The following is a 10,659-nucleotide window of genomic DNA, read 5'->3' as shown; positions in this document are numbered from 1 at the left end:
TCTACTATTGCTTGAAAAGCTTGTCACTTGCTTGTTATAACCATGAGGGAGAGGACCAGGTTTCTGTCAGTGTCGTAAATATATCAAAAATATATTATTATTTAAAACAAACACACTTTGGCAACCACACACACACACACACACACACACACACACACACACACACTTTGAAAAGACCAAGGATTTGGATGTGGGTTTGAGGGGGAGGAGGAAAAGGGGCATGCCCGACATAGTGGAAGAAAAAAAAATAATCTGAACAAAGTGGGTGGGAACTTGAAATTTTTTTGTGTTGGGGGGGTTTTCCCTTCAGGAGACAGATGGATGTGGTGACCAATAAGTGCTCAGTAGTATTCTGCAGCAACCAACCAGATCGGCCTTGGAAGTGAAGCCTGCATGAGATAGTTGCACAGGTTTGAGCTGTTGTGTTGTCACTTCTCACACAACAGACACACGGACAGAAATGTGTGGAGGGGACCGAGCAGCTCCAGCAGCCCGAGTCCTCCTCTCCCCGCAGCAGGAGGCGCCTCCAGCGGCTCACTGAGGTCTGTTGAGCCGCGCCGCTCGGCCAGCTCGTCCCTGCGCTGCTTCCCAACTTGGAAAAACAAAACAAAACAAAACAAAACAAAACAAAAAAAAAGGCATCAAGAATCATGATCATCACCACAAAAGAAAGCTCAAGCAGGGAGCCCACCCAGAGCCCACCCGGGCAGAGCTGCGGATCATCCCTCTGGATGAATTTAATGTGAGAGAAAAAAGAGCCGCAGAGTCGCAGCGGACGACGGGAAAGAAGAAAAGCAAAAAGCCGAGTTGTGTGTGTGTGTGTTTGTGTGTGTGTGTGTGTGTGTGTGTGTGTGTGTGTGTGTGTGTTTTCATAAGCGGAGCTCGGCCGTGGGAGCGGAGTGGGGGGATGTCGGGCAGAAGTGGAGGAGCGCCTCGGGGGTGCAGCAACCCCAGCCTGCAGCCCCTCAAAGCCACAGTCCCATACCAGCTCCAGAGGGGCTCGGCTCTCCTCTGCAGGGAGGTCAAGACGGGTAAATACACACTCAGGAGGAGGGGGCTCAGATCTGCATTCACTCCCATGCGGTCCAAAGTTGACCGCTTTAGTTTGGTGTCACAATTATCAGCCTTAAAATGATGTTGCTTATGGCAGAGGTTTTAACTTATGATCTAAATATGGTGGATTTTAACTGCAAGACAAAATGGATTCCATCACTTTCTCTTCATTGTACCACAGAGGAAAGTTGTGCTGGAACAGATGATGAATGAATCAGCAACAATCCTGATAATAGAGCAACCTTTTTTTTTTTTTAAGCAAAACTTCCAAACAACTTGTTCCAGCTTCTCCAGTGTGAGGAATTTCTTCATTCCTCTGTTTTATTTACTTGTAAGTTGAATGTTTTTAAGTTTTGGGCTGTTGGTTGCAAAAAAAAAAAAAAAAAAGGGGGGGGCTTTAAGAAGCTGTGATCAGCCTTTTGTGATGGATATTTTATTGAGAAAACAACTGAGTGAATAATCAAGAAAATAACCAGCAGATAAATCAGTCATTCATATAACTGTTAGTTGGTTGCAGCCCTAGAGGAGAGCATGTAACACCAGGTGGTGCATGAGTAATATTTGAATAGAGAAGTTCCTAAATTTGAACTTATGCTGATAGAGACATTAATTATTCACAGTAAACTCCATTTGATCAAAGTAGAACAACAATTTCATTTTAAAAAAAGAAGTCTTGATTCGATGACCATAATTGATATTATTCAGACGCCATGCTCTTTGGGATACTAACCCGGCTAACTTGATAAACTCCAACTCTTTAATTGATTTGTGGCCCTGAAAAGTACATTTCCAACCTGCTCTGAGAAAGTTAAGTCAACAACGAGGGCTGCAAACCCTGAAACATAACACTGTTCTCATAATGTTATTTGGACACTCAGTCGCCCCTTTGCACTCTGACCTGTGGGATCTCTGCTGCATGCTTCGTGCTAACGCAGCAGCCGCTTTAAAGGCCTCTTTGTTTTACTCCCGGTGTGTTGTTCTTTAATTGTATCCATGAAAGTCACATCTGCATGCAGTGGTTGTTTATTTATACATCCTGTCTGCAACCTGGGCTGATGACAACATACTGTGTGTGTGTGTGTGTGTGTGTGTGTTTTTAGTTTGGTGGTTGATAAACTAGTAGCATGACTGTTGCCCATGTTGTGCAGTTGGATGGCTTTGCTCCAGGTCAAAGGCATGGTCCACACCTGCCAGAGATTACAATGAGCTGCCAACATGCACACACACACACACACACACACAGACACACACACACACACACACACACACACACACACACACACACACACACTTACACTCACACAACTCTGTAGGCTGCATGCTTATTGGTGGGGGGAAGCCTGGGAGCAATTTGGTGAACAACTACCACTGGTGTTAAAATACTGTTTAGCCTCTATTAAAGAGAGTTTGTATACACACACAAGTCACATGTGCACTACAAGCTAAACATGATCACACAAGCACAAGTTTTAATCACGTCTGTGAGACAGAAAAAGTTTTATTTTTGAAGGCATACACAACCCCGACATGCTAACTGACTAACTGTGTTTTATGTCTGTTCCCAAAAGCAGACAGGACCACAGCTCGTCCTCCGAAACCCACCATCCGCAGAACCCTCTCTCTGGACGCCATCGTTGGACCCTATCTGCAGGGACAGTGGCCCAAAGAGGCAGAGAGCACGGCTGTTACCTGTGTCAATGACAAGGCCACACAGGTGAATATCAATATGTCATGACACCGCGAAAGTAGTTGTGATGCTCTGATGTAATAACTGTAATCAAACAAGACCGGGTCGAGATAAATGGCAGACTTCTTACGCCACCAATGCAACTGGTGGTGTAAGAACATATCTCCCACAAAACCTGTTGCTTCATGTTGCAGAAAAAAAAGGAGACACTGAAATGTTTCTCTGCTCAGCTTCTCTTGTTTGTCAAGGATTTCTGCACAACACCAGATATGTGATGCTGGCACTGCAGGTGTCTGTTGGTTCCAGTTCGACGCTACGAGTGGAAGGCAGCCAACTGGAAATAGTCGTTTTTGTTCTTCTTTAAAGTCTGCTGTTCTTGCCTCGCTCCCCCCTCGACTGTATCTGCTCCTAACTAGTGCACAAAGCCCCGACGAACACCACCAAGCTCCGCAGCCTCGTCTTCGCTCCTGACACAGTTTAAGCCCGAACGAACCCCCTTTTGCCTCCATTGTGAGGAACAGACCCCGCCTGACCTCATTATACAGGCACCCCATCCCCCAGCACTCTCCTCAACCACACACACACTCACATGCACACCACCACCCCACCCAGCAGCTCCTTCTGCCATGGTTTCTCTGCGTTACTTCAGATGATATAACTGATTGTTCTCTGTTCTTTCGCTCCTCATCAGACTCTTTCTCAACCCTGCTGAGAACTCTCTGATGTGGTTTCTACAGATTCTCACTTTATTAGATTACAAATTTGTTTCTTTAACTTCGCAGTCATTTTTATAGATATGTGCAGAATGTGGATCAAATAACGCTATAACAGCTCTATATAGTATTCAATTCAAAACGGCACAAAACATGACCACAAAGATTGAATCGAAACAGAGAAGAGGAAGTCGGTATTTATTACAGCGCCACTAAATTGCAGTATAATGTAAGCTGTTCCTGTTTATTGCTGAAGCGACTAGTGGATTAATAAGTCAATCAATCAACAGAAAATCATTGGAAAAATGTTGATAATCAAGTTATTTACTAAGTTAGATGTATTAAATTGCTTAATACATCTAAATTGCATTGTAGTCTACAGGCATGCTAACAGCTCTGTGAGGCTGTACACAGTGTTTCTTTGAGCTAAATGCTAACTGGAATTAGCTTTGCAGGTATTTGGTCATAAATCAAAGTATTGGATTTTGATGATGGTGCTCAAAAACAATCAGGAGGTCACCAAAGTCATCACAATACATCTCGAGGTGGACGTGAATGTGTGTACAAAGTTTCTAACAACTAAAAATTGAAGTCTTTTCAACCACTGGTCCAACAAATCAAACAATTTGAAGATTTGACCTCAGGCTTTGGTACATTTTTCACAATGTTTTGAAATTTAACAAACTGATAAATTGATCAGATAACTAGTAAATTGACTGATAATGACGATAATCATCATTTGCAGCTGTTTCTGTTACTGTGTCCAGGAAGAAATTAGGTAAACATTAATGAATCCCCCAAGCTGGAAACATTAGCCCCACAGACCAAATGCTCTACTACCTTTGAGTCTTTTTATAGGTCTGTGTCCTATGATCCCCCTGGTCATGTTTTGGGGAGGGTGGGGTTATTGGTGTTGGATGATGGGGGGGGTGGCAGCTGTAACTCTACACCGATGTCACTGTATGACTGACTCATGCTGCATTCTGACTTATTTAGCCCGGCGATGGACCTGGTATGAGTGGACTGGACGGGGCAGGAGAAGGTGTCGGTGCCTTCCTCCAGGCAGCTAATGGCACCAGTAAGATCTCTCTGAGTTGCGGCGCCGACGCTTTCAGAACAAGTTGTATTTCGGGGACGGAAAGCCATGACATAGCCGTGCCGCGGGCAGTCAGAGCTAAATGACTTTGTGTAATGTTAGCTGCCTCATGAATGTCATGGACACCAGTGAGCGGATCAGATTGTTTGCAAGCGTGTGAAGCAGTTGACTCTGAGGAGGCGGCGGAGGCACCAGAACTGCCAGTATCTGATCCTGTTGGTCAACTCAACCTGGGTTTCACCTGTTGATGATGAACTGCCAGTCGTCTGCTCCCAACCAACAACCGGCAGCGGCCAACCAGACCCCCACTGGTAGAAGATCAAGAGTCAATGTGAAGAAATCGGTACAGACATATGAGTGACAGTGGGATGTTTTAGAGGTGTGACTGACAAAAGAAAAGAGTCACCTTGCCGGCTGTTAGTTGTTTTTCCTCCACAGTGTGTGACTTTGTGAATAACAGCATAACTGTGTGATGAAGTGTGTGTTTGTGTAAGTGCACTGATGTGTTGAATGCTGATAGTAGCTCTGTATTTATAGTCATTACACTGATGTGGTTTGGATGTTTTCATATGTTTGTGGAAGCGGGGCTGTTTTGCAGCTCAGAGTGGTTTTTCTCTTCAGTTTCCTCTGTACAGCTGTTGTGGGGCAGGTGTGTGAGACAGCTGTGGGGCTTCACTTCAGCGTTGTGCTCTCAAGCTGTAGTGTTGGGTTCTCTGGGTTTAACAGAAAATGCAAGAAGCCTCCCAAAAGGTCAACCCTGCTGACAGCCAGAGTTCCTGCCAAAAAAGGCCATTTTCCACCGTGGCACAGAGAACTTTAATAGACGAAACACTGGACTCTTTATTCACCAGGTTGTCCTTTTTTTTTTTTTAAAGACCCCAAGTTCCTGGGCAGAGGAGACCCAGGGAAGGAGAAGTGTTGGCGGACACAAGCGCTCGGCGTCGTGGGGCAGTGCAGAGCACCTGAGGGAGGCGAGTATTTCGGTTCATCGTTTTAGCAGTTTATTAATGAATTGTTCTGTTCTTCACGCAAACTCACACCTTTTACTCTGCAGCCTCCCACTGATGACATAAAACCCTCAGTACCCCAGAGGGGAAAATGAGAAACCTCTTCCTTTCAGAATGAATTATGGCGACACCTGAATCATTTTTCTCTCCACTCTGCCCTCAGGTGGCCAAGCTGAGGCACCAGTTGCAGAAGCGCTCCCGCCATGCCCCTCCCTCATTAGGGTACGAGCTCCCCCACCACCCCTTGCCGGCAGGTCATGCAGCAGGCATCACTCAGGTAGCCCGCTGCTCTTTTTCCTTTCAGGAGATGGGAGCTAAAGACAAACAGAACAATGTTTGCCACAGATGCCAAGCTGGCTTTCACAGGCAGACTGGGCAGAGCTCAGTAACAGGGATATAAAAAAAACACTGGTGCTTTTCTTAGGAACGGCTGTCATCAAAGCTCCTGTGTTACTGCAGTGCTGTCAGAGAAAGACCAGAATATCACATCGTACCATTCAAACAGTATAGACAGTATGGAACAGACCACAGTTTTCTCAAAGTAAAGAAACATAGTTATTGTAGGTGCACAATCAAGCACTGATTTATTTTCATATTTTCCTTGTTCTTTCTCAGACAATACCCCTGATGCCGCTGAACAGACTCGCCCCCCGACTGCGACGTAGTGTTGAAGGCCTCAACCTCGAGCTGGAGGAAGTGTTTGTGTCTGAGAAGCCTGACGATCAGCATGAGGTCAGGCCACTGAGCTACGTGCACTACAATTGACATAGGAATTTAAATACTTATGGTGACTGTTTAGTTGTGACATCATAAAGTCATAGAAGTCCTGACAGTTCATTTTAAGGCTCAGTTTCTGAATACAGGCTGTGTGCATTTCTCTGTTCACTGATGCTTTGATACTTTTACAGTATTATTATAGAACCTAGACCTGCTTTATAATCACATGGGCATCTACCTTTATACAGTATGGCACCTTTAGAAAAGTTCTGAACATGACATAATAGTTAAGCCAGTACAGAAATTGTCTGTCGATATGGTTAAGGACATGTGATCTCAATAAAACAAATCTGTGCTGTGATCTCATTACTGTATGTCAGGTTCACAGAACAGAAAAGCTTCATAATAATAAAAGACTTTTATTATGATTCCAATGTAACAAGCCTGATCATCACGTCATTAAACACTTTTTTGTGGTCATAGGAAACATGAATCGAAAAAAAATGAAATTATCAGTGCCATTTTTGAGATTTACAGCTTGACTACTTCCTCCTCCTGGCTTTACCTGCTTGAACCTTCCCTCACTCTCACTGCTTTTGATGTTTACCTGCATTGTCTGACCACTTTGCTTGTTTCTGTCTGAACATTACAGATTCTGGATATCCCAGACGGCCACAGGGCTCCTGTTCCTGCCCAGAGATGCAGTAGTGGCTCTCAGAGCGAGCCCTCCCCAGGACCCCTGGATCCCTCCCTCCTCTCTCCTTCTCAGTCGCCCTGTCCTCTAGATCCGTCACTTCTGTCACCCCCAAATTCCCCTTGTGCCTTGAACCCACTGCTTTTGTCTCCATCACAGTCCCCGTGCCCCATGGGAGAGCCAGGTTAGACAACTCTGTGATTTAATTTATTTGGAGATTCTCTTAAGTCCTGAATTTGTTTTAGGTTTTATTAAAAATATTTTGATATTTCTGACCCTGCGTACAGAGCCGGTGGACTGTGAGACCCTGTGTCCCTCTCCATCTACACTGCTTCCTTCATTTGCACTGGATCCTCCTCTGCTGCAGTCCTGCTCCTCGTCCCCTCGTCCTAACAAAACCTACTCCTTCCAGCGCGAACCGCCAGAGGGCTGTGAGCGAGTGCGAGTATGCGAGGAGACAATGTAAGCATCACTTTATACACCAGAACGTCGTGTACAGATCATGTTATAATGCCTGGAATAAGCTGCTGTGGGGCCTAACAGTAAAGTGAGTCATCAAAGCTCCAACTCAAGATCAGATAAAACCAAAATGTCAAACAAATTTTGACTTAATACCCAACTATCTGGATATAACATAGCACAGCAAAGATCAGACTCAGAATCAGCTTTATTGGCCAAGTGTGTGCACACGTACAAGGAATCTGACTGACACAAGCTCCAAGAACAGGTTTCAGGAGGTAGAGAGACATGCAGCTAAAAACAAGCACAGCTGAGCTGAATGAAAATAGAACATAACCATGTAACTATTCTGTATATACAAGTATGTGAAACAATAGATGCCTATAGAAATATATATAACAAGCAACAATGGACAACAACACACAATGTCCACATACAAGTCAGTTTGTATAAATTGTAAACAAGAATACAGTAGTGTAAGGGCTGGAGTGCATATTGAATGGTTAATGTACTGTAAGAGGTTATTTTTATATACATGACTTAGTATATGTACTTGTTCTGTACAGTATATGCACGTATAAATGTCTGTACAATATATGTTTTAATTAGTTTTATTTATCATGTTTAATTTTATCATCATTACAAATCCAAATAGGGTTTTAGTATCATTTCTGTATCTTTATACAAACTTACTTTGAATATATATTTTGTGTTATTGTCTGTTTGAACTTCCAGAGTCTGCTGAAGATCAGTATATATTCACTTTATTTTGAACTACACCTGCTCTATGTGAGCCTATTTTCTGTCTTTTTTTTGTCTATTTTATTTATTAATTCATGACAACCGAATTCTTTTGTGTTGCACTTGCACGTCCAATTGTTTATGTGTGGGCTGCATGTCCCACTGGGGAGGCTCACATGGGTTTCTGATTCTAATTCTTATCCTTTTTTTTTTTACTCATAAATCACTTTGTGCTTAAGCTTGAAACATGCAATATGAATAAAATTATTATTATTATTATTATTATTATTATTATTATTATTATTATTATTATTATTATTATTATTATTATTATTACAGCGACTGTTAATAGGTCAGCAATCCATTTTAAATTTGCGTTATATCAACATGGACACATATTGTGATGTTACAAATGTATCAACGTGCAAAACTAAGTAGTAGTAGTAGTAGTAAGCCAGTAAAATAAAAGCCTGGTTTATAGAGAGGGATGAGTCTCTTCTCAAAGGCACTGCACTTGTCTACACAAAGAGTAACTGGAGTAGATGTGTGAAGAAAAAAAAGGGGGGGGGGAAAGGAAGCTTAAGCTGAAGTTACAAAAGTTGTGGGCTGCAATCTGAAACAATCTGAAAAGCTCTTTGTCTGAAAAATACTTTTAACCCCGCTACTCTCTCCACCTCTTTACCTCCAGGTCTGCTTGTCAGGATGAGCCTCTCCTCCAACCATCCTGCCCTGACCCCAATAAAGTCAACTTTACCCCCCACGGAGGCTCCGCTTTCTGCCCTGTCAGTCTTCTGAAGCCCCTCCTGCCCTCCATGGACCTCCTCTTCCGTGGCCTGTCAGTCTCTCCTGTCACTGGCTGCCCAGGTCAGGCCTCGCCCACCAGGCACCTGGGCATGCAGTAGGTGGATATCTGAGCAGGGGCCCCTCAGGAGTAAACCACACTGCACTGCCAGGACCTGGAGAAACTGGATGTGTTTTACATGCAGGGTGCCAACAGATACCTGTGCTCACCTGGCTCATCACAGCTGTAACACGCCATGATGACTGTGATCGAAATAAGAGACTTTGAGACTGTAAGCATATGCTGATGCTGTCGTCGTACTTTAGAGTACCTTTGCCCTAAAAATCAGGCTTTACTGATTATTTCCAACTGCAGGATGTTTGGATTCAGATGATATTTACTTAAACAGCACTTGAATTGTCCAGGTATTCCCTTATACGGGCCATGGATTAGACTATAGGACCTAAGATCTGGGAATGTTGGCGCATGCTGGAAAATTTTTGACTTAGTTTTCGGCATTGTTCGTTTTTGATTTTTAGACGGAGACTTCAGTCTGTTAGGGATGATTTTAATGTCAAAAGAAGTGAATTCAAAGTCAAAAACCCAAGCGCTTAGATCACACATGGATGAAGTTTCAGCTTAAAAAGTACTTGACTGGTTTGTTGCTCAAATTTCATAAAATCTTTGAACTGAAGAGAAATATTTTTGGCCTGTAGTTTACAGCGGCCTACTTTTCTACAAATGTATTTCTAGGAAGATATATATTTTTGTATCTTTGTAAGGAGGTTATGAGGCTGGTGATACTGTTTTTGTATTCACTAAAGGAACTGACTTGTATTTCTGTGTATACTTTGGTGGTTTATAAGCAGGAATGGGTGTTGTATTAGCTTTACTTGCCTACATTGGGCATTGTTCTAACCAAACTGTTGCAAATTTTGTTAACCCATTAAGATTTTGAGTGGGTCACGCTTGGTTTTTGATCAGTCTGAGCTTTGTCGGACCCTGTGGCTCTGGCCACAAAATGTTAATGTTTTAAGATTCACTTTGATGTGGAAGAAGTTGATTCCCTCTGTTTGAGTTTTGTTCAAATGGATAAAACATTGTCTTTGTCAGCAATATCCCATGCAGCACTGATTTAAAACAACAAAAAAACAAAACCATACAAAAAACTGCCCTAAAAATATCATAGAAAAAGCAGATGCTAATGAATGATGAGTGCTATTTCTCAGATCTGGTTTTCTGACTTTTTTAAGGGTGAGAACAGTTAAGAATGTTTAGTGTGCTGTTGTTATTGTTAAGTAAATAAAATAACACATTTTTCTGGACGTTGTAATATTTTCTTTCAGACTTCAGCTCCTGTGTTTTCTTTTCTTGTTGTTGTGGCTGCGTTTGACACGTGGATTTGTGGTTTTTAAACACAAGCGCCGCCTTTTTTCACCCAAATCCGCTTCCTGATTGGCCGAGGGTGGGCCAATGAATTTAATCCACATCCTCGGACGACAAAAAGATACGCGACATTTTCAGGGAAGGACCTCAATTTTTTAAATAGTCGTCCTCGCAACTGCTGTATCACAAAACCTGGCAAAAAGTACAATTTTAATTAGAATAAGTAGCATTTCCTGCAGAGTTTTTTTTTTTACAGTGACTGACATGGGTACGATGAACACACCATGATGCTTTTGTGTCTTGATTTAATTCATGAAACTGACTC

General features: G+C 42.8%; 1 protein-coding gene across 5 annotated transcripts; it reads left to right on the top strand.

Annotated features, from left to right (window-relative positions):
- The first annotated feature begins 422 nt into the window (after nt 1–422).
- fam117aa (family with sequence similarity 117 member Aa) lies at nt 423–10,273 on the top strand. 5 transcript variants are annotated; one of them, XM_071469264.1, is made up of 9 exons: nt 423–1,031; nt 1,313–1,384; nt 2,622–2,767; nt 5,425–5,520; nt 5,720–5,833; nt 6,172–6,288; nt 6,926–7,151; nt 7,255–7,429; nt 8,856–10,273. In XM_071469264.1, the coding sequence occupies exons 1-9, from the start codon at nt 908–910 to the stop codon at nt 9,067–9,069; spliced, it is 1,284 nt and encodes a 427-aa protein (XP_071325365.1). In that variant the 5' UTR covers nt 423–907; the 3' UTR covers nt 9,070–10,273. The 5 variants fall into 5 exon arrangements, with proteins under 5 accessions (XP_071325365.1, XP_071325395.1, XP_071325387.1 ...); XM_071469276.1 differs by having other exon boundaries at nt 748–1,031; nt 2,625–2,767; XM_071469294.1 differs by lacking the exon at nt 1,313–1,384 and having other exon boundaries at nt 428–1,031; nt 2,625–2,767.
- Nucleotides 10,274–10,659: the final 386 nt, after the last annotated feature.

Source organism: Trachinotus anak, unplaced genomic scaffold (genome assembly GCF_046630095.1).
Source record: "Trachinotus anak isolate AG129_WGS33_773 ecotype Australia unplaced genomic scaffold, CSIRO_AGI_Tana_v1 ptg000003l, whole genome shotgun sequence".
Taxonomy (NCBI): domain Eukaryota; kingdom Metazoa; phylum Chordata; class Actinopteri; order Carangiformes; family Carangidae; genus Trachinotus; species Trachinotus anak.
This window is presented reverse-complemented; position numbering and strand designations above follow the sequence as displayed.